Source organism: Molothrus aeneus, chromosome 5, assembly GCF_037042795.1.
Source record: "Molothrus aeneus isolate 106 chromosome 5, BPBGC_Maene_1.0, whole genome shotgun sequence".
NCBI lineage: Eukaryota > Metazoa > Chordata > Aves > Passeriformes > Icteridae > Molothrus > Molothrus aeneus.
The window spans coordinates 68,751,272-68,775,913 of NC_089650.1; the positions used below are offsets into that span (position 1 = coordinate 68,751,272).

The 24,642-nt window shown below is 43.7% G+C and overlaps 1 protein-coding gene across 1 annotated transcript in view; it reads left to right on the forward strand.

The window, feature by feature from the left end:
* EXOC4 (exocyst complex component 4) overlaps positions 1–24,642 on the forward strand; it is a 351,428-nt gene that overhangs the window by 252,189 nt on the left and 74,597 nt on the right. The window contains exon 11 of the mRNA XM_066550131.1: positions 5,282–5,501. Within this exon, the coding sequence (XP_066406228.1) occupies positions 5,282–5,501 (220 nt within the window). The remainder of the gene's footprint in view (positions 1–5,281; positions 5,502–24,642) is intronic.

A 24,642-nucleotide genomic window follows, 5' to 3' on the forward strand; every position in this document is an offset into this window, starting at 1 on the left:
TTTTCTGTTCTTTCTGTTTCCAAAGCCTACTTTCCCAGATTTCTAAAAATCTTCTTACTTTTCCTAATTCCCACAAACTGTGATGGTGAAATTCCCACAAAGAGGGATGTGATGGGATGAGAAGGCAGGAAGAGGGAAGCTGGGAAGCAGAGAGCCCCGTGGGACTTGGTGGCAGAAGAGTCACTCTTGGTGTCACATTTATTCAGGTGACAGCTGGACTTTGCATCCCTAATTCATGGAATCCTGGAATGGTTTGGGTTGGAAAGGACCTTAAAGATGATCCAGTTCCAACCTCAACACCTCCCGCTATCCCAGGGTGCTCCAAGCCCCATCCAGCCTGGCCTTGGACATTCCAGGGATCCAGGGGCAACTCTCACTTCTCTTAAATTGCAGATTTAATTATCTAAATTCTCTTAAATTTTAAAAAAAAAAATCATGTTTTCCATTGTTAATCTGTTCTTAATGGAATTCTGAGTAACCCTCCCAGTCCAGGACACGGAGGGTGCACCAGTGCTGCCATTGAATGGCCCAGAAGGATTCCCGGTGCAAATCTCACCCACACCTGGAACTTTGTGCCTCCTGCTTGAGCCCCCTGGTCCTGTGCCCAGTGAGATTTTGAAGGCTGAAGCTCCAGAGTGGCTGCCTGGGGTGCAGAGCAGTGTAGTGTGGCATTAACATTCTCTGAAATGGTCCCTTCACCCAGGGTTTTTCTCCTAGGAAGCTGAAAGGCAGCAAGAGAGACCTCAGAGAAAAAGGGAAACAATTATTATCTGATTTGCTTCTCCTGTGTTGTGCTCATGTGTGGAATGTGTTTGGAGATTGTTTACCCACAGGTGATTGTTCCATTGGATTCTGCTGTAAGTTGTTTTCACTCTTTGGCCAATCAGGGCCAAGCTGTGTCAGGACTCTGGAGAGAGTCACCAGTTTTCATTATTATCTTTTTAGCATTCAGTATCTTTTCTGTATTCTGTAGTCTAGTATAGCATTCTTTAATATAATATAGTATCATAAAATAATAAATTAGCCTTCTGAGAGCATGGAGTCAGAGTCATCATCCCTGCCTTCATCAGGGCATCCCAGCAAATACAACGGTGTGGGACTCACTCTGCCTGCTGGAAATTTGGAGAGGTCATCTCTGAACCACAGCAGACCCCAGAAAATGGGGTCCCAGTTGTCCTCTGAGGCTGTAAAAAGTACCTTGTCCCACTGGATTATCAAATCCAGGAACTCCTGGCTGTTCCCTGCTGGAAGCCACACTCTGACATCCATAGCTCCTTTTTCTTTCCCTTTTCTCTGCTCCCATTTCCCTTGGCAGGGATCTTTGGGATTAAATGAGGACTTCACTGGTTTCCACTCCTACAATCATTTCATCAAACTATCCTTGAGCATCCCAGCTGAAGGTCTCCCATCCTTATCCTCCAGTTCTCTGTGCCCTGCACGGCTTCATTTTTAATAACTTCCTGCTGCCGTCGAGTTGAAATCTGCTTCCTAAGCTCCTGATCATTTGTTCTTTATCACAAGTGATGCTGAGCACTCACAAATCCCCTCTCAGTCAGCAGCTGTCTGGCAGCTCCCTTGTAATCCATGATTATTTTATGGCTCCTATCAAGGAAAACAGGGATATGGTTTGATCCTGACCAGCATTAGGTGAACTCTTGTCTTGTCTGTTCCAAAATGTTAAAATTTAACAGGACACATCAAGGAGAAGTTTTCTGGAGAAGAAGGCACAGGTCTCTAGATCTCTCTAAAATTCAAAATTTTTCATTCTTATTCACAATGTATTATTATATTGTATATTATATACATATATATTATAATATATATGTATATAATTATGTTATGTTATATTATATTATATTATATTATATTATATTATATTATATTATATTATATTATATTATAGTATATTATATTATATTATATATATTATATTGTTATATGTAATATATAATATTACAATATATAAAATATTATAATATATTATATATTATAAAATATTATCATATATTATATATAATATACAATATATTATATACAATAATATATATTATTGTATACACAGTATGTGAAAAATAATATAAAATTTATTATAACTTTAATATCAAAACATAAAATAAGAATCACTAAGTTATTAATAACACTTCTTTTAATACAACCAAAATTAATTCTATACTGGTGATGAATGCCAGGCACTGGGAAGCAAAACTTCTTGGTGAATACAGCATTTTCCAGTGCTGACCTTTAGTCTGTGGTGCAGGAGACACTGGGCAGCACCATCAGGATGTTGTGGGGTGAGGAGTTGCCACTCCTGGTGTAGGTCAGCACATCTGAGCTCTGGTGGTTTGCACGTGGTCATTCTCCCTCTAAAAAGGCTTTTTTTTTTAATTTGGTTTAGCCATTTTTGAGCATTTTCTGGATTTTAAAAGTGTTTAGAAGTTGTTCCTGTCACTTTGCTGGATGATGCTCATTCCCAGTTTGAGTTTATGAGCTTCTCCTTCCCACATGAATGGGGTTTAATAGTAAAATTCACATTTTGGTGGAGTTTTGTGCTCTGTAAATAAACTTATAAAGGAAGAGTCAGAGATTTACTGACAGCCATGGAAGGGCACAGCAAATGAGTCCAACACAGTCCCATCAACCCTGGCAATGTCCCCTTAGGGACATGAGTGGTGTCACTCTGAGCTGGTGACATCAGCTCTGATATTTCTGGGATCAGCTCCGTGGAGTCTCTGTTCTCTTCCCAGAAAACTCCCCTGTTTTACAAAGCTGATTCCCATTCTCACCCTTCATCCAGGGAGTGAAGCTGCCTTTTACCACCAGCCAGGGTCTCTGTACAAATCACAAAGGGGACAGGGCTGCTGGGAACGTGCCTTGAGCTGTTTGATTTTCCAGCATCAGCCTCATTCCATGGCTATGGCAATGGGGAGATGCCCTCAGCTCACATCCCAGGCAGCAGACACAGAACTCAATGGCAATGGGGAGATGCCCTCAGCTCACATCCCAGGCAGCAGACACAGAACTCAATGTCACAACTCACTTTAACAGTTTTTTGACCAATCCCACAAAGCAGAAGCACATTGTCAGTAGTTCCATCCAACCACTCTAAGCACAGGTACCTTTGGTTAAACAATGCCTGCTTATTTCAAATCCAACCCTGCCTGTGAGCCTTCAAACACAATGCACAGAGCTCTGTTATTAACTCAGAACTCCCTCATATCTCACCAGATAAACTTTTCTGCAGCTTAGGGAGTTATTCTAGCCAAGCATTAATACACAGACCATTGTTCTATTTGTCCTTGCTTTTCTACTTCTTACATAATTTTTCTGCTGCCCAATCTCATGGCTGCTGCTCAGCTCTAATCACAGTTCTGCTGTCTCTGAGGCTGCCTTTTGCAGCTTTCCCAAAACCCTCTGAATTTATGGATTCCCTCACCTGCCTCTGTGATTCCCTCCCTGCAGCATCTCTCCCTTTGGAGAGCCAGTCTTCCAGCTGAGCTCCAAAGGGATCCCCCACGGGAGCTGCATTGTCCAAATGTGTCACTCCAGACCCATGGAGCCAACAGGGAGAGGATTTAGGGAGAAAAGAGCTCAGATTGGAAAGAAATCATCCATGGGAATTGGCTCCTCAGTCAAGGCTGGGAAAGGAAGTACCTCTTCTGGAGTGAGGGACATGGAGGTAGAAAATTATGGATAATTAAGCAGATCTCGTTGAAGGGTTTGGAAATAGAGTCAGTGGTAAGGAATAAAATCATGGAATCCTTGAGGTTGGAAAAGACCTCTGAGATCATCAAATCCAATCATTGTTCACCACCAAACCATGTCCTAAGGGCCATATCCCTATTCTTTGTCAGGGATGGTGACTCCACACTTCCCTGCTCTTCTTCCTGACCACTTCTCACTGCAAAAATTATTCCTAATATCCAACCTAAACCCTCCTCAGCACAGCTCAGGACAGCATGTCTCAATCCATTATGGCTCCTCATACTCAATCCCTAATTGTTTTGAAAGGAACACCAATTCCACTGCCTCAGATGTAGTTAAAGACATGACGAGGTAATTTCTGGAATAAACTCCTCCGTGGTAAACCAGATGGCAGCACAGAAATAAAGAGAGTTTGTAGGAGATGGCAAACATTTGGTGCTAAAATATTCCCAGAGTCATCCTGTTGCTCTGTGTGCTCAGGAATGGGATCCTGGGATGGAACAATAAAGGTTGATAAAAATACACCATAACACAGGCATCCATAATGCAGGAGGATAATGGCATCATGCATAGAAATTGCTTTTTTTCATGCTTTTTTCTGGACTTTGAGCTGGAATATTCTGTTGTTAAGTTTAGAGGTGGGGGAACCGACCTGTGGGAATCAAGTGACCACCCCCAGAATGAAGCTTGGCTTTTTAAAGGGATTTGTGGCATCTTAGCTTTTTTAATGGTGATTTTATTTTTATAAGAACATCTTCCCAGTGTGTTCCAAATGGAAAAAACAGATTTTTTTAATAAGGAAATCTTCCCAGCATAACCCACATGGAAAAGCCAAATTTTTCTATAAGGATATAGAAAAAAAATATATATATATATATATAATATTATATATATTATATATATTACAAAAATATAAATATAAACATTTTTTAAAAGCCAGATTTTTTTATAAGAACATCTTCCCAGCGTGTCCAACGTGGAAAAGCCACATTTTTTTGGGCAGAAACAGAATTGTGCCTGGCATGTGGATTTTCTCTCATTTTATCTGTCCTTCTCCAGCAATTTAGTCTTTATCTCACTAATTGTTTGTATTTTATCACTGTTTTTTTCCCTAAAACTACCCTGTGGACCTTTTCTCCTCTTCATTCCTCAAGCTGGGACAGTCCATGGTCATTCCCACATTGCTGGTGCTTGTGTCTGAAATTTTTTTATAAGGATGTCTTCCCAGCATGTCCCAAATGGAAAAGCCAAATTTTTCTGGCACAAACAGGAATTGTGCCTGGCATGTGGATTTTCTCTCATTTTATCTGTCCTTCTCCAGCAATTTAGTGGCTGTCTCATCAATTGATTGTATTTAATTTCTTTTTTTTTTTCCCTAAAACTACCCTGTGGACCTTTTCTCCTCTTCATTCCTCAAGCTGGGACAGTCCATGGTCATTCCCACACTGCTGCTGCTCAGGTCTGAAATGTTGGAGTGGCAAAGGCAACGCCAACAAATCGAAAGCATCTTCAATTTTTACATTTAATTACAATCAATTTAACTTAATTACAATTCCTCCTTCCCCTTTCTGTGTGCCAGGTTTATCCAGGAGATCGAGCAGGCCATGGAGCTGGGCCCAGCCAAGCAGTGCCCTCTGAGGGAGTTCCTCACCATGTACATCAAGAACATCTTCCTCAGCCAGGTCCTGGCCGAGATCAACAAGGAGATCGAGGGCGTCACCAAGGCCTCAGATCCCCTGAAAATCCTGGCCAACGCTGACACCATGAAGATCCTGGGAGTGCAGAGGCCTCTGCTGCAGGTGGGAGCTGAGGGACCCCTCAGGACAGCCCTGTTGTCCATGCCCAGCCATGACCTGGTTGTGTATCCAGTGAGGAATGGGTCCATGGAGCTGCTCCAGGGCTGGAGCCAGGCTGGGAGAGCTGGGAATGCTCACCTGGAGAAGGGAAGGCTCCAGGGAGAGCTTCCAGCACATTGCAGGGCCTGCAGGGGCTCCAGGAGAGCTGCAGAGGGGCTGGGGCCAAGGCCTGCAGGGACAGCACCCAGGGAATGGCTCCCAGTGCCAGAGGGCAGCCAGGGATGGGATCTTGGCAATGAGGAATTCCTGGCTGGGCTGGGATTGCCAGAGCAGCTGGGGCTGCCCCTGCATCCCTGGCAGTGCCCCAGGCCAGGCTGGACACTGGGGCTTGGAGATAGTGGAAGGTGTCCCTGCCATGGCAGGGGTGGCACTGGATGGGCTTTAAGGGGAAGGAATATTTTCATGTGTGTCTCCTTGAGAAGTTCTGGGGCCATCTGCCAGTCACAGAGCTGTGCCATCAGGGTAAATACCCATTCCAAGCTCCCAGGAGGAGCAGGGATGGGATCCAATCCTCCCAAGCACGTTAGTGATTGATGTGGAGCCCCAGGGCTCCCTCCATCAGAAAAAGCTGTGAGGGATTTGGGTTGCAGATGGAGAATTTGTAGGAGAAGTCTCCTTTGAAGCACCTTTTTTGAACTCTAGTGTGGAGCAGGGATGAAAGCAGCCAGCTTTCAGCTGTCACCCAAACTCCATGAGGAACAGGACAGTGTGGAATCCCACCCCAAAATTCTAAATTTCATGTGTTGCCTGGGACTGCAAGGAATGGCCAGGCACCAGGGCTGTCCCTCAGGGCTCTGTGCTGGGGCCAGCTCTGTTCAGTCTTTATTGACCACATGGATGAGAGGGTTGAGTCTGACATCAGTGAATCTGCAGGTGACACTGAGCTGGGAGTGTGTCACCATTTCCAGAATTTTTGATGGATTAATGGTCACTAACTGTGCCTGTCTGGGTGCAGCAGGACTGGGATGGTCCTTTCAGAGCCAAAACAAAATCAAATTCCAGAACAGCATTTCCAGAAGTCCCTGGAGGGGGGAAGAGCTTCTTTAGAAAGGGGCCAAAATTCTCTTTGCAGGAGCTGAAATGATGTTTTGAGCTGCACAGAATCCCTGGATTGTTTCCTTCCCAAGCTTTACCTGCCTTAATATGGATAAAGTATTTTTTGTGACTCATGGCTTCATTTCTCATGAAAATGTGTTTTATAATGTCAATATATTTCCTTAAAGTTCATTCAGGGTTGAAGATTTAGAGGGGTTTGGAATTTTCTCATCCAGTTCTTACAATTTGTTTCTCTTGATGGATGGAAATTATTTTGAACTGAAATTATTCTTGGTCAAACTGTCTGTGGTCAGAAGGTCTCCTTGTTCCCGACATCAGAGAAGGGTAATTCTCTGAATAGAGAAGAAAAATTGCTGCCTCTTTGAACCAACCCATCCAAACAGCTCCCTAAAATAAATCCTATTGATTTTCCATTAAAGGGGTTAAAAAAAAAATTTCTGCATGACAGTGCTGGAGCCTGGAGTCTTTGCCCCCATCCCCTTGTGGATATGATGGAAATGTGGTGAATGAAGCTCTCCTCCAGTTTTTTGGGGTGTTTTTTGCTGTTCCTTGGTCTCTGGTTTAACCATCCCACTCTTTGCTATCCCAAAGATCTCTCTGGAGCCTCTCTGGCTGGGATTGGAACAGCACTGGGGAATTTATCAGCCCCCACCGACAAAGCTGCCTTGGGATCACTATCAGCACATGTCTGAGCTGAATTAGATGAGAGAGAAAAAGTTTTCAAGCATTGTGTGCTCACAGATGAATCACCCACTCCTGTAAAAGATTATCCTTAAAAAAAAAATTGTCCTCTCTAAATATTCCATTTTACTGCTTGTTTTCCATTCTTCCCCTCCTCAAGTGTAAAACACTTGAAACCCTTTTCCTTTACAGAGCGACTGAATCACCGTGAAACTCATTTGTCTCAAAATTATTCAGCATTAAATTTCAGGCTGTAATTGTTTAAATCGATCCTAAATTAGGCTACAAGTGCCTCGACAGCTTCTTACAGCCTGTTCTTGTAGGGTTCTCAACGAGGTGATAAATCTTCCCACCCAGGTGGTCACTGGGCCTTAAAAACCTGTTGCTCCATCTCCAAAAAAATCCAAATTGCTTCACTCCGGAGCAGCAGAGTGGGATTTTCCCTCTTCTTCAAAGCTTCTCTTGTTTCTTATCTCAGCATGGTGTGGATGATGCTCCTGATACTTTTTTGCCCAAACTCCAGCAGATGAAAATCCCCCCAAAAAAACCCAAAAAACTCCTTAAAAAGTCAGGTTGTGCAGCTGTTTTGGAGGATAACGATTTTTGCTGGAGCCAATTACCACAGCACCCACTCCATGCACGGAGCCACTCACTTGTGGCTTCCCAAGGAGATATCCCTGAGAGCTTCTGGAACGTTCTCTTCCCATCCAATGAGTGGTTATTAAGGAGAAGGATGGTCCCAGCCAGCAGCTTCTGATGGCTCACCAGTGCTGATGGCTGCACGCTTTGATGGAGGCTGGATGTTATTATTTATTACTATAAACAAATTAATTGTCTTTCCAGGCTGGCTCCCTGCCAGCAGCATCCATTAAGGAGCAGGCATGGCTGATCCATGGGGTTTTTTCCCATTCAAGGATAATTTTAAAGCAATTTTAATGGTTCTGAGCCTCATATTTCAATTTTGGGTTGTGTTTTTTTTTTTTTTTTTGCAGTTGGCGTGGTGTTAAAACCAAGATGTTTTCAGCTCTTGTTTGCGTGTTTCATGTCAAGAGGGTAAAACCCACCGAGTGCAGAATTTGTGCTAAATCTGCTTTTCTAGCTTCAAATGAGAGACAAAATTATCTCTTGGTGGGAATCTGACTCTCCCTGTTGCTTCCAACATTTTTTCAGATAATTTCTCCTCTTGGTGGAGGGTGGGGGGAACATTGAGTGCAGTTCCTGCCTTTTTGTGGAAGCTTTCAGAAGGCTCCTGTGTCAGTCAGCTGCAGTCCTCCACCGAGGACTTCTGAGCTGCACAAAACCAATTGCTTCAGGCAGAGTGTCAGGGTTTTAATTTATTTTAGAAACTCAACTTCCACTCTCGCGTTCAGTGCATCCCAGGGCAGAGGAGCTCTGTGTGGACATTTTCAAGCGGTGCCCCTGGCAGGCAGGATTATTTTAGATTTATTTTTGTCCTCTTCAGATCTGCAGAAGCAGAGTCACACTTCACAAACCATCCCGCAGGTGTGAGTCACATCTGACCTGAAGGGAACAGCCCCATGTTTGAGGTCTCTGCATCCCCTCAATCCCTGACATCACTGGATGTGCCTTGGAGTTGGACAGGAACTGGACAACCCTCATTTGCTCACTGATTAATCACTAAATTGGGGGATATTTCGCATTTAAGGGGACTTTTAAAGGGTTGGAAGGGACCTTTAAATGGATTAAATTGGGGAATATTAAATTGGGGTTTTTTGGGTTGGAAGGGACCTTTAAATGGATTCAATTGGGGGATATTAAAATGGGGGATATTTGGGGTTGGAAGGGACCTTTAAAGGGTTGGAAGGGACCTTTAAATGGATTAAATTGGGGAATATTAAAATGGGGGATATTTGAGGTTGGAAGGGGCCTTTAAAGGGTTGGAAGGGACCTTTAAAGGGATTCAGTTGGGGGATATTAAATTGGGGATGTTTTGGGTTGAAAGGGACCTTTAAAGGGTTGGAAGGGAGCTTTAAAGGGATTCAATTGGGGGATATTGAACTGGGGGGTATTTTGGGTTTAAAGGGGCCTTTAAAGTGTTGGAAGGGAGCTTTAAAGGGATTCAGTTGGGGGATATTGAACTGGGGGGTATTTTGGGTTTAAAGGGACCTTTAAAGGGTTGGAAGGGACCTTTAAAGGGTTGGAAAGGCCCTTTGCAGGGTTGAGAGGACCTTTAAAGGCCTTTCAGTCCAGCCCTGCTGCCATGACCAGGACCATCTTCCACTATCCTTGCTCCAAGCCCCATCCAGCCTGGCCTGGAGAATTTCCACTGAGATTTGGGAGCAAAATGTTGATGCTGCTCCTCTCTGAGGCCACCAGGGTGTTTTGTTCACCTCAGCATGACTCTGCCATGTTCTCCCCTGGGTGCCCAGAGCAGCTGTGGCTGCCCCTGGATCCCTGGAAGTGTCCCAGGCCAGGTTGGATGGGACTTGGAGCACCCTGGGATAATGAAAGGTGTCCCCACCCATGGGAGGGGTGGGATGGGATGGGATGGGATGGGATGGGATGGGATGGGATGGGATGGGATGGGATGGGATGGGATGGGCTTTAAAGTCTCTTCCAACCCAAAGCATCCTGTGAGTCCAACCTCAGCCTCACTCAGCACGTGCAGCTTATTTTCAGTGCCAGCTCATCGAGTACCCCCCAGACCCATAAATTCCTTGCCTTCCAAATTCCTTGTAATTTACTTTATTTTCGTTTTTTCCCCTCTTGCTTTCAGTTTTCCCTCAGAAGTTGGGAGTAAACCACATGTATCTGCCCCCAGCCTCCATCCCAGGCCTTGATTGATTATTTTAATTACCCAGAGAGCCCTGTCAGGCTCCTTCAGCAGCAGCATTGCTCTCATAAATCCTCATTTTGCCTCACAGGGCTGGTGTCAGCCCCAGCCCCTGTTACCTCCCTGGCCAGGGGAGAAGCCTTTTAGCCTGGCCACCCTCCTGCTGGTTTGAAGCTCCAGCTGCACATTCCTCATTGGCAAACTCATTAAGAATCCCTGGCAGCAGAGCAGGGCCTTGGGATGCTGAGGCAGAGCAGCTTCTCCTCCCTGCTGAAAATCCAGTGGGAAGTCACAGATCCAAGTGCCACAGGAGTGACACTCACCCAGTTTCCCCTTTTTCCTCCAGCTCCTTTTTGTCCCCCCGAGATTTCTGCAATTTTAAACCAGTGCTTTGCCTTCACCTTTGCCTTCACTGGGGTTGTTTTGGTGATGGGTGAGCTGGAATTCCAGGAGGAAGCTGGAAAGGCAAAGTCTGATAAAGTTCATTTAAAGGAAGCTGTATTGCTCCATTGTGGTGGTGTTCACAGGGATCCCAGGACGAGGGAAGAGAGGAGAATCGTGACTCCATGTTTCAGAAGGCTGATTTATTATTATATTATATTATATTATATTATATTATATTATATTATATTATATTATATTATATTATATTATATTATATTATATTATATTATATTATATTATATTATATTATATTATATTATATTATATTATATTATTACATTACATTACATTATGTTATATTATATTATATTAATTAATTATATCTATATTATATTAAAAGAAAATGATATACTAAAACTACACTAAAGAATAGAAGAAAGGATTTCATCAGAAGGCTAGAAAAGAAAGGAATAGGAAAGAATGAAAATAAAATCTTGTGACTGACCAGAGAGTCTGAGACAGCCAGACTGTGATTGGCCATTAATTAAAAACAACATGGACCAATCCCAGATGCACCTGTTGCATTCCACAGCAGCAGATAATCATTGTTTTTCTTTTCCTCTGAGGCTTCTCAGCTTCTCAGGAGAAAACATCCTGGCAAAGGGATTTTTCAGAAAATATCATGGCTACAGTCCATCACCAGCATTCCTCCAGGAATGTCTTCCATGGAATCCCAGCATGGTTTGGGTTGGAAGGGACCTTAAATCCCACCCAGTGCCACCCCTGCCATGGGCAGGGACACCTCCCACCATCCCAGGGTGCTCCAAGCCCTGGCCTTGGACACTTCCATGGCTGGGACATCAAAACCTTCCACATCTTCTCTGGGAAACCTGGTTCTTCCATAACTCTCTTTTCCCTAGGAAAGTTTAATATTTGCAGTTCCAAAACACACCAGAGCTTTAATTTGGGGCCTTGGTTGGGCTGGGCTCTGTGCACCCATCAGCTGAAATTTGGGTGCCTCTATCACACCACAGATGTTTTTCCCTTCCCTCTCCTTGCTCCATAAATCCAAAATAAATCCCAAATCCAGCCTGGAACAGTCTCCCATGAAACACTTGATGGATGGCTCCAGGAGAAGAAACTTCCCTGTGTTCTTGCCAGCCTCCTCCAAAATCCCATTATTTTTCTTGCCTCGCATTTTGAAGCCCGGGCCCGTTTCATTGAGGAGGAATCACTCTCATTCCCGGGTTTTGAAATGTTTTCCTAATCACAAGTGCTGCATGAGAAGAGCCATCACATTTTGAATAATTGATGGCTACTTTATTGAGTTGTCAGCACTAATTCATCCTCCTTTTGAAGCGCTGCGACGTTCAAAGGAGCCATCCTTTCACAACGTGCTCATTTTTCCAGGAAAAGTTCATTTTTATAATCACTTTTTTTTTTTTCCTTTTTCCCTCCCCCACTGTGGAATGTAATTGTAGCTGAGAGGGAGGGTTGAGGCACGTTCCAGCACCCTCTAAAATGCCTTTATTCCTCCTCTGGCTGCTCATTTCTCTGCCTCCCTCCTCTCGCAGAGGTTTAATTATACCTGTTTTAAAAGCACATTTTGAAATATGACACCCAGCTCTGCGGCAGAACAAAAGAGACATTAATCTATTGTTGAAAGGGAAGGTAAAAAGCTCTTTTTTTGTGTGTGTGTGTGCGTGGCAGGGGCTGCCCCACCCTGACAAGCAGCGTTCGGTGGGAGTAGTTGGGATTTTGGAGGCAGGGACTTGTCAACAGGAGAATTATAAAAGGAACAACAATGCAGGAATGCTGCCATTCCACTGGAATATTCCTCCTCTGGCACCCTGCCTCTGGAATCTTCCTCCTGAAGTGGATAAACTTTGCAGTTGGAAGGCTCATGGTGCTCTAATTTACATCTGAAAGAACTGAGGGAAGGCAGTGAATTAAAAGTTTCCCCCTCCTGGTTCTAATCTGTAAATAGAGCCTTTCCATTAAAATAAAATAAAAATAAAAATAAAATAAAATAAAATAAAATATATAAAATATATAATATAAAATATAAAATATAAAATATAAAATATAAATTAAAATAAATATAAAATATAAAATATAAAATAAAATATAAAATAAAATAAACAGTCTCTCTCACGCACGCAAAGCCGTCAGAATAGTAATTTTTTTTTTTTTGGCAAATATTTTGCTTTTGTGCTGGGATTTTTGCTTTGTGTGAGCTGCACTTTAAAGAAGGGAAAAGTTTTTCCCTCTCCCCATGAAATTGAACCAGGTCTGGTCTTCCTGGGGCTGATCCAGGATTTCCTGGGGAATTCACACCATTGGGATGCAGTATTTAATTAAAACATTTAAGGACTTTGTGCCTGTAAAGAAAACTGCTACAGGGTGTGAAAATCGAGGAAATGCTACAACTCTGTAGGAGAGCCCTGGCCAGGGCTGGTTTAATTAATTAATTAATTAATTAATTAATTAATTCTCTGTTTAACTCTATTTTTTTATCATTTAGGGGTGGTGTCAAATGTGGTGTTGAGGGGCAGGTTGAACCCTTGCCAGGCATTCCCTGTTTAATTCCTGCTCTGTCATTTTCCACCACAAAATGAAAAATATTATTAATCCCTGTCCTCCCAATTAGCAAAGAGATGTTGGAGATGCTCCATCCCTGGAAGTGTCCAAGGCCAGCTTGGAGCAAGCTGGGGTAGTGGAAGGAGTCCCTCCCATGGCAGTGGGGCAGAACTGGGTGATCTTTAATTTCCCTTCTAACCCAAATCCCTCTGGGAATCCATGCCCCATTTTCCTGGAGTAAGAGCTGCCAAAATGTGCAGGAGCTGGGGTTTTAGAGCTCCAAGTGCTGGACAAATCATGGACCTGAAAATAAAAACTCAGTGGGAATAATTTGGGCTGTCCCTTGACTTGTTTTGATCAAAAACTTCGTGTCTTCCTCTGGAATTCCAGTTTTATTGTTTTTCTTAAGTACTGGACCAACAAAACCTTTTTTGAGGTCGATATTGATTTAGCAGAAAGCTGAGCTGTTTTTCAGAGGACATGGGTTTATCACAAGCCATTTCCAACTTCTTCTCACCCAGAGTGGTCTTGGCAAGGATGGTTTGGAGGGACTCAGGATCTCACAGCCAGCAATGCTTTACTTTTGTGGGAACCGAGCTGCTCAGCACCACCTCGGACATTTGACCTCGCTTTTGTACCCTGAGGTCTCCCAGAAAACCCTCTTTGAATTCCTCTGAATTCTCTCTAAATCCTCAGCTCTGGATCCCTGTTGGTGAGGGAACGGCTCCTGGGACACGGAGGTGAGGATGGGATTTGTGTGACTCGGGGTGGAAAATCCTCCCTTTTCACACAGGGTGCAACTGCTGTGATTCTGCTGAGGGACAGGAGCTTGTGAAAGAGTTTAGCAAAAAAAAATAGACTTTCTAAAGGGTATTTAATTGGCTCTTCACTTGGAGAGAGTTGAAGAAATTCCTTTTGGGAAGTTGATGTAGCCACAGCCCTCAGCCACCTTCGTACTGCTGAAGTGGAAAAACAGATTGACCTTGTGTTGCAGAAACCACTGAATATTCAAAATTCCTCTTTCCTCCCCAAAAATTGCCCTTTTTTTTGCCCAGATTGTCTGTTTCCTGCACTGTACAGACCCCAGATGGGATGATTATCCCATTTCTCCAACACTTCCATGCTCGGTGCATGCTCCCCATCAGGCCGCGTGTTTTTCTGGATAAGACAGGAAATGTTTGTTCTACACAGGTAAAAACCAAAAAGCAGTAACTGAGTAGTATCTCAGAAAACCCTCTTTGAATTCCTCTGAATTCTCTCTAAATCCTCAGCTCTGAATCCCTGCTGGTGAGGGAATGGCTCCTGGGACACGGAGGTGAGGATGGGATTTGTGTGACTCGGGGTGGAAAATCCTCCCTTTTCACACAGGGTGCAACTGCTGTGATTCTGCTGAGGGACAGAAGCTTGTGAAAGAGTTTAGCCAAAAAAATAGACTTTCTAAAGGGTATTTAATTGGCTCTTCACTTGGAGAGAGTTCAAGAAATTCCTTTTGGGAAGTTGATGTAGCCACAGCCCTCAGCCACCTTCGTACTGCTGAAGTGGAAAATCTGTAAACACAGATTGACCTCGTGTTGCAGAAACCACTGAATATTTAAAATTCCTCTTTCCTCCCCAAAAATTGCCCTTTTTTTTGCCCAGTGATGGACCCAAATTGTCTATTTCCTGCACTGTACAGACCCCAGATAGGATGATTATCCCATTTCTCCAACATTTCCCTGTTTGATGCACACTTCCATGCTCGGTGCATGTTCCCCATCAGGCCATGTGTTTTTCTGTATAAGACAGGAAATGTTTGTTCTACACAGGTAAAAAACAAAAAGCAGTAACTGAGTAGCATCCTGCTAGTAAATGAGCAGTAACCCAGTAGTAGCTGAGCTAGTCCAGTTTGCTGTTTCTGTGTGAAACTGAGTGAAATTCGCTGCCGTTAATTGCAACAATATCAGAGATTAATTCCTGCCATTCCATCCCCGGGAGATTCATTTCTCCTGGACTCTCTTTGCATTCCAAGGGCTCTCCCATAAGCGATCTTGAGTGCCACCTGCCTTCCCAATAAAGCCTGGAATCCATCCGTGAATATGACAACAAAAATGACAACAAACATGACAACAAACATGACAACATCCCAGAGACAAACGATCTCTGCTCCGAGTTAATTCCCGTTTCCCAGCAGGGCTCCACGGCGGCCCCGCTGGGTTTGGAAGCGCTGCTGTTTGGTTAATAGATGAATGTTTTGTGTGGATGGCTCCATCCCAGCCAGGTTTGGCTCCCTGGCCTTCCCTCTGAATGCCTGCATGGATTTATCCACAGGACAATCAGCAGAATGTCGTTAGAAACGGGAAAACAACGGGTGATAAAACAAAGCGCTGCCTCCCCGCCATCCATGACTGCCTGGGAGGCCTCTCGGAGGTGCTCTGGCTGCTGGGAAGGGGAGATGGCTCTGTCAGGAAATGATGCACAAATTCCACATGGGAAGGGACAATCCATGGCCCCATCCAGCCCATTTTCCAGGCGGGATTGCTCGTTACAGCACTGGCGGGGATTGAACAATGGCAGCACCGCCGTTATCAGACATCTCCCACGATGAGCTGACCCAGTAGGTTTTTCATTTCCCAGTTTGATGTCCTTTATTTTCTTTTTCTCTTAAAGTGTGTTTTTTTGGTGGGAAAAGACAACTTCTTTTCCATGCTGCTCTTTTGCTGGGTTTTGGGAGTGGGGTTTTGCCATCGCATGGGGCTTTTGGATGACAGAAATCCTGAATTAGGAGCAGGCGGTTGCTAAAGTGCTGAGTAGTTCCTTCAGTTGTTTTTACTTCTTTCCAGCAGGTCAGGGAGTGGAAATACTGAGTGCTTAGTGTAGGAAACCCTGAAGTGCAGCTGAATAATTTTTGGGTTGTTTTGGTTTGGTTTTTTGGGTTAATGGGAAGGTCTTTGGGAAAATCATGATAAAAATAGTTGGGATCTGAAGGAAGCAAAGGTGTCCTTGATGGGCGATTCAGGATTTATCTTTATTGCAAGGCCTGCAGGGACAGCACCCAGGGAATGGCTCCCAGTGCCAGAGGGCAGCCAGGGATGGGATCTTGGCAATGAGGAATTCCTGGCTGGGCTGGAATTGCCAGAGCAGCTGGGGCTGCCCCTGCATCCCTGGCAGTGCCCCAGGCCAGGCTGGACACTGGGGCTGGAGCAGCCTGGGACACTGGGAGGTGTCCCTGCCATGGATGGGGTGGCACTTGGATGGACTTTGAAGGTTCCTTGGAACCCAGACGATTCAGGGATTGCTTTGGGAGTATCTGTGTCCCATCTATGAGGTTCCCAGAAAATCACAAAATCCCTGTGACTGGAAAAGCCCTCCAAGACCATCAGGTCCAACCTGTGCCCAATCCCCACCTTGTCCCCAGCCCACAGCACTCAGTGCCACCTCCAGGCCTTCCTTGGACACCTCCAGGGATGGAAGCTCCATCACAAATCCAAGTGATCCCATTTCTGTGCTGGTTTAAACTGGTGTGGCCCAGCTTTCCTACTGGAGAAGGTCAGTCTGAAGGGGAAAGGGCCCTGCAGGCCTCTGGCATTTTCCAAATCCATCCCTACTTCCAGAAACTGGGATACATCCTCACACCATGGCTTCTCCTTGGAATCATCTTCCTTTGGGAACGGCCCCACCCTTCTGTTGTCACCAGCAGGGGCCTGGGGAAAAAAAGAGACAACAGAAGGAGAATACAGAGGGTTAAAAATATTCCAGTTTTGCTCCCAGCCCACGGATCTGTTGTTGTAATTCCTGCTTCTCCTGGCAGGATCAAAGGCTGGTGTTGCCTGTTCTCCCATCTCCCCAGCTCTGAGTCTGTCATTCCCACATCTCCAGGGGTCTGGGGTGGTCACTGAGGTTTGATGAGTTCCATGTTAACACGAGCTGCCGGATCCTGGGAGCTGCCTCCACACGCGAGGAATTCCCAAATAAATCTTTGGAGACATCGGCGACAGAGCTGTGATCTCCTCGCGCTTTGATGTGTGAGCACAAGGCTGAATTTATTGAATAAATCACCAGAGATACCAGCACATGCAGCTGCCCTGAGTTTTCTCCTGTCTGTGCTTTTTGGGGGCAGGATGCTGGCTGGATTTTCCCTTTTGGGATGTGCAAAGACCCCCCTGAATCACCCTTAAATTGGTCAATTTGACCCTTGCTCATGCCGCAATCCAAAAATGCAAAATTGATTTGGTTTTTGCTGTTTTGTTTTTTGGGGTTTTGGTGGTTTTTTTTTTTTTTTGTTGGTTTGTTTGTGGGGTTTTTTGTTGTTTTTGTTTTGTTTTGGGGTTTTGGGGTTTTGTTTTTTTTTTGGTTTGGGTTTTTTGTGCTTTTTTTGGTTTTGTTGGGGTTTTTTTGGTTTTTTTTTTTTGTAGATGCAAAAAAAATGTAAACCAAGAGACTAATTGAAATTATAGTTTTTTTTTTTTTTGTAATCTGCTTCATTTTGCAGGACATGAGGCTTCTTTTCATAGCTTCCAGCTTTGGGAAAAAAAACTCGGCATAATGCCAATGGTTCCATAAAATTAAAACTCAGGATTAAGGATATTTGGGTTCTGTTCTTGTGTGGAGACCTTGAGTCCATCACCTCCCCTTTCCAATGGTTTTGCTTTTTGAGTCATTCCTGGAAGGAGGAGCAGGGACGAGCCCTCAGCTCTGCTTGGGTTGTGTCTGGAGGTGCTTGGGAGGCCCCTCCTTGCTGAGCTGCTTTGGGATTTCTCCATCCCAGCCCTGGATTTGTTTGAAATCCTTTGGAATCACAGGAGGTGGGGATTGGGAATTCCAGTGTCTTGCTTGTCTTGGAGTTCAGTTGTTCCTGTGCACTAAAATATGGAAATTCAAGTCTTGCTGAACAAATTACTTGAGGGAAAAATTTTTCTCCTTCCTGTCCTTTTCCTAATGAATTCCTCTCTTTTTATGTATAAGTTGCATTCCAGCACTGGGATGTTCTAATGGAAATGTGGAAAATTTTGCCCATTCTGTTGAGAAACACCTGAAGAATCAAATTGTCACCCTCTGGCCTTTTGTCTGGAAATTGGGGTGGAAATTCCCCTTTGGAAATATTTTTCTCCCTCAAATTTAAGACCAGCCTTAGCCCTGCATAAAATCAATGCACAGAAGATAAAATTTCACCTTTCTGTCCTTTTCCTAACCAATTCCTCTCTTTCCAGTGATTTTATGTATAAATTGCATTCCAGCACTGGGATTTCCTAATGGAAATGTGGAAAATTTTGCCCATTCTGTTGAGAAGCTCCTGAATAACCAAATTGTCAAATGGAACCTCTGGCCACCTCTGGCCTCTTGTGTGGAAATTGGGGTGAAAATTCCCCTTTGGAAATTTTTTTCTCCTTCAAATTTAGGACCAGCCTTAGCCCTGCATAAAATCAATGCACAGGAGATAAAATTGTGAATTTAACTGCCAGTCACGGGCCTGAAAATCCTTTTGGGGTGCCTCAGAGGGATGAATCCATAGCAAGGCCTCTGCTCTCTCCCCATGTCTGCCAGGGATTGCTTTGGTGAACAAAGAATTCTTCATTAATTACAGTTGGGTTAACGAAGGGTGAGACAGAAATGTGGATTTTGGTGCATGAAAGTGAATTTTGGTGCTGAAAGGTGAGGTTTGAGTGTGTTTTGGGATCCCCCTACAGCAAAATGTCACTGCTGGTGACATTGGCCTGGTCACTCTGTGTTCTCTCACCCCTACAAATGAGACTTTTGGACACTTATGCCAAAATCTGACACATTGGCTTCTAATTTCAGTGAAATGACATCTTTGTGAGCCCAGGAGCTCAGCCTGGCTGAGCTCAGGGTCCCTCTTAAGCCTTTACCCCTCACTCCTGGATGTCACCCTTTGTTTTCCAGTGATCTCTTGCACTTTCATTAATTTTGTTTAATTTAGATCATAATTACAGCCTTTGCACTGGACAGCACCAATCCAGGGGCACAACAATATTTTCTTTTGGGAGCTCAGCCCTGCTAAACCTTTCTCAATTGGGTTTTTTTCCCAATTTCTTTTGGTTTTTCATCATCCACCTTTTGCTGTGGTCACTGTGTCTTCCCAGAAGCATCACTGAACATTCATATTCACCATCTCCAGCAGGACATTTTTAATAGATAAATATATTTTAAATATTGGCATTTTGAGACTGTGAGGAAAAAAAATAGATCTCAGAGCACATAAAAATAACACCGAGGGGTTTTATTCTCCAAACTGGGCCAGCTGCATGAAAACATTTATTAAAAACGAGCTCCCAAACGAAGGGCTCTGCTCCCCAGCATCATTAATTCCCTGCTCCACGTCCCATTTGTGCCCTGCTGCAGCTGCTAATGATGTTCTAGAGCAGGCATGACAAAGGAGAGGGAAAGCTGCCACTCACCACTGGTGAAAGAAATTTGTCACCTTGCCACCAGCTCACCTGTAATTGGGGGAGTTGTGTAAAAAAGTACAAACCACTTCTAGGAATATTCAGGGATCGGGGGTGAAAGTGTCAGGGATGGGTTTGGTTTTGTTTTTTTTTTTTCAGCTCCTACAGCACAAACCAGGCTGGGAATCACTGGCTGTGAGTCCCTTTTCCCTGCACAAATGTATATTGATTAATAAAGGGGGAGCCTGGCCCGTGCTGGCACTTGTAAGTGATAAACAGTTCTGCAGCAGTGCGGAGGGTGTATTAAAGGCTAAGAGCTAATGACTTTTCTGCTGGATGGAACACATTAAAAGCAGCGGGAAACTGCAGCTATTTTATCACCTCACTAATGTCCCTGACAACATTCACTTGGTGGGAGTGAATGGATGGGAATCCATTTGGAGGAGTAAATTAAAATACCTTAAAAAATGCCTTTAATAATAGCTCCAGAACTCAGCGGGACCAGAGAAGGGAGAGATACAAAAGGCCAATTAAATTATCCCCTCCATCTCCCTGCCAAGGCACTGATATTCCTGATTGTGCTGGGGCTGCTGGATCATTCCAGGAGGATTTTGGTGTCTCAAGTCAGGGAATGGTGTCAGGGCTGGAAGTTGGGGCTGTCACAAAATTCCCCCTGTGTCCAACCAAATTTTCCCTTCCCCGCTCCTTGCACTGCACATGAAATGGGAATAAATGAATTTTAAAAATCCTTGTCCAAGTGACAATTTTCCCATTCCCTGCTTTTTAAGTTTGTAGCAAAGCTGGGTTAGGAGCCAGCTTGGGATCAGGGATTCGTTGGTTTGGAGATTATGGAAAGGCACCTCCTCACATGGATGCTTCCAGTCCAGCTGGGATTTTTGGAGGTATTGAGACCACCTTGGCAGGGAATTCTTGGATTGTGCAGCCCTGGCACAGCTGCCCAGGGAAGTGATGGAGTCCCCATCCCTGGAAGGGTTCAAAAACCACGTGGAGGTGGCACCTGGGGACATGGTTTGGTGGTGGCCATGGCTGGTGGTTGGACTCGGTGACCTGAGAGGTCTTTTCCAACCTTACTCTTGATCCCACTGAATCCCAGCCCCTTTTTGGGATGCTGGGAAGCTCCTGGGTGCTGGCTAAGAATTCCCATTTTGCGGGGAATTCAGGAGATTTGAACAGTTCTGATGTGGTTTGGGTGGACAGATTGACTTTGCTGGTGCTGGAGAATAAAATGCCACCACTTTGAGATATTCCAGGGTCAGAGCTCCTGGGGTAGGGCTTTTTGTTGAACTGGGGTTTTTCAGCAAAACTTGGGCGCGGAATTTGAGTTCAAAATGGAATTTTGATTTCAAAGTGGAATTGCTGTGGAATTTGGGTTCAAAATCAGAATAAATTCACCAGATCTGCCAGCAAACTTCACCCAGTGGCTTCTCCACCCTTGTGGCAGCCTCCCCTCTCTGTGCTTTAACTGGGTCTGATTTATTCTGCATTTACTGGGTTTGTGCAGGGCTGGCCCCAGAAATTGTTAACTTTGTGTCCCAAATAATGAATAGAGTGTTTAGAGGAGGGAAACTCTTCTGCATGGCCACAGCAATGAGCAGATTTTATGGTTCATGTTCTTTTTTTTTTTTTTTTTAATAAAACAAATGTACATTTTGCTCTCCATCAATATTCCAGTTCAGTGGAGCAAAGCTTTCCTGGATCACACAGTGCCAGGTAAATAAGATTTAGCCAAGACCTTGTTTGTGCACTCATTTGGCTCCTGCAACATCACATTTAAAGCAGGGAGAGAATTCCAGCAGATCCTGGGCTCACATCCATGGGGTGAATTCACTCAGCACCTCTCAGGATAAATCCCCTAAAAATTAAAACATCACCTGCATTGAAAAAAAAGAAAAAACCCCTTGGAGTTAAGAGGGGAAGCAAAGTTGTGGTAGGGTGTAGTATAACCACAGTAATGGGCAAAAAACTGATACTGGAATAATGGATTTTCCTGGAAAAAGGCTGGGAGAGGAAAGCAGCCTGTTAGATTGGAGACTGGAAAAAGAGATTTTGCTGCTAAACACGGCTTTGAATGGAATTGATGCCTTCTAACAACTCCAGCTCTTTGTAAAACCTGGATGTGCCAGAAAGAAAAATGGGAAAATGGTGTTATCCATGTGGGATAACACCAATCACTACTGATCAGTGGAAGAGGGGATTTAGATTCTCCTCCTCCCTCTGTTAGCTAAAAAATATGAATTTAGTAGGTTTTGCTCCTCTATTTTATTGTTTTACTCTTTTATTTGAGTGTTGGTGCTGGAATAGGGCTCCAGGCTGGCTCCCTGATGGATCCAACTCTTCCCATTCCCACTCCCGTGGCTCAGGGCTGCTGTTGGCTCTTTTAGAGCCCCCAAAGAGCATCAAACTGCTCATTTATCCCAAAATTCCAGCCAAACCGGCTCCCTAGCTCCTGCTTTTCAGGTTTCAGTAATTCCCATCTCTGACTCTGCTCATTTAGTCAGAGTTCTTCCATTTTTGGGAGAAATTTAGGCAAAAAGCCCCAGTTTTTATCTCCCTTTCCCCTTGCCCTCCAGGGCACTGACAGCACTTGATATTTATTAGCACTTGATATCTATTAGATATTTATTTATTAAATACCTGGGCAGATATTTGAATTTAAGGAATTCAAGTTTTGTCCTTTGGGGGTGGTCCCAAATCCAGAGCTGTGGCTCAGCTTTGAAAACTTTCTCCTGTCCTGCTTTAATTACAGCTGGGCTCTGCTTGGTGCTTAAAAATCGTGAGGGATCAGCTAAACTCCGGCTTAAAAATGAGATCAGGCTTTAATAATTCTTCTCCTTTAAGGCAGCCCTCATCTGGTGCCTTCCTCTGCCAAGGCATCTCGAGGAGATATTTTGTGATGGGCAATAATCAAGGAAAAATGGACAACTTTTCCAGTGCCAAGGTCTCCTCCTCCATCTGCTGTGTTGTGGTAAAGACATTTCTGAGCAAGATATTCCCATCTTTTGTCTGCTTCCCCCAAGGAAATGCAGCCAGGGAATGGAAGTTCTCCCTCCCAAGGCATGGGAAAAGCTGTGATTTCTGCAAAAAAAAAAAATAAATAAATAAATCAAGGGGGAAGATTGTTCCTCTAATCGAAGTGCTCCTCACCTGCGAGCTAGAAAATAAAATTATGCAGTTCCCATCCCTGGAAAAGTCCAAGCCAGGTTGGATGGGGGTTGGAATAACCTGGGACAGTGGAAGGTGTCCCTGCCCATGGCAGGGGTGGCGCTGGATGGACTTTAGGGCCTCTTCCAGCCCAAATTGTTCTCTGATTCTATGCAAAGCTGAAAGTTTTGGAGGTTTGAGCTCTGGCTTTGAATTTCTGCATGTTGAAAAATCACCTTTATTGTCCTGGAACTGTGTTTTTAAGGAACCCTTAAAAACAAACCCCCAGCTGCGTCATTTTACCTCCAGTGCTCTGTTTCTCCAGTCATTTTTAACCCTCTTCACTGGGGTTCCACAGGGCAATAACCCCAAAGGAATGGCTGGAATACTGAAATCCCAAAGGAATGGCTGGAATACTGAAATCCCAAAAGAAATTGCTGGAATAATATCTCCAGAATATATATGGAATTTATATATTCATATATAAATGAAAATATTTTTCATATATATATGAAATTTTTATATATATATTAATATATTTGGATTATACATATATATATGAATATATTTGGATTATATATATATAGGGATTATATATATATTCCAATATATTGGGATTTTTAATATATATTAATATATATATATGAATATATTGGGATTATATATATTGGGATTTTATATATTATATATATTCCAATGTATTGGGATTTTATATATATGAATATATTTTTAATATATACATATATAGGGATTATATATATTATATATTCCAATGTATTGAGATTTTATATATATATATGAATATACTTTTAATATATATAGGGATTATATATATTGGGATTACATATATTATATATATATAACAATATATTGGTATTTATATATATATATGAATATGTACATATTGGGATTATATATATATTATTATATCCATATTATATATTCCATATTATATTTGCCATTATACATGGAATATGTACATTCCATACATTGCTGGGACAATATCTGCTTGCTGTGTGTGCCACCCCGCAGCCAGAGCAGGGATTCTGCCTGCCCTGGAGCTGCTTTCCATCACCTGGAGCTCCAGCCCAGCTGGGAACAAGGAGCAAATCAAGGGATAATGGCAAATGTTTGCAAACCCGTACAGACAAACCTCACAGTGTCAATAACCAGCGGTGCTCTCTTGTTTTATCCTCATCCCCGCCACAGCTGAGGGACAGGAGGGCATCAGGAGGAATTTCCTTTTATTTTTAGCAGCCCTCAGCCCCTTTGAAAAGCTTGCTGGAGGAGTAATGAAGCATCCCCTGGGTGGTGATGGGATTCAGGTGTGAGGGGCTGGATATTGTTCCCGGGATGAGTTTCCTTGTTAGTGCGGGGTTTTTATTTTTAAAGGCTCCATTGAAGTGCCTGGCCATAAATTAAGCTTTGATCGCATCCATTTGCTGTTAACGAATCCAGATGGGGCAGAGGCACCGGGGTGGTGGCTCTGGGATCATGTGTGAGCTGCCTTTCATTTTGGGGACGTTCAGAAGCTCCAGGGCTGGCCCAGCTAACGAATCCAGCTGTCCCCAATGCCTCCTGAGACAGGGTGTCCCCAGGGACACCTGCAGAGGTGGCAGCAGGGCTTTGGGAGAGGTTAAGATGTCTCAGGGAAATAAATGGCCATTACGTATCTGGCAGTGGCTTCTTTCATATGGTAATTCCCTTTCTTCTCCTTTTTATTTCTTTATTTTTTTTTTAATCATTCAAGTAGCTTTGTGTTCCCTTTAAATCAGTAGGGTTTATTCTAAAATCCACACACTGGCAGGCGCTTTGCTGGAATTTTAATGTTGTGGAGTAAAATAAGTGGAAAAAAAACTCCATAAAAACCACAAGACTTTCTGTTTTAGCATCCACTCGTGGGGTTTTGTTATTGGGTTTTTTTCCCAAATGTTAGGAAAAGAAATTGAAATGAGCTGGATCGAGGGCAGGTTTGGTTCCTCCTGGGGTGGTTTTGTGTCCAGCCCAAGAGGATTCCTGGCAGGACAGATCCTGCTCCTGGGAAGCT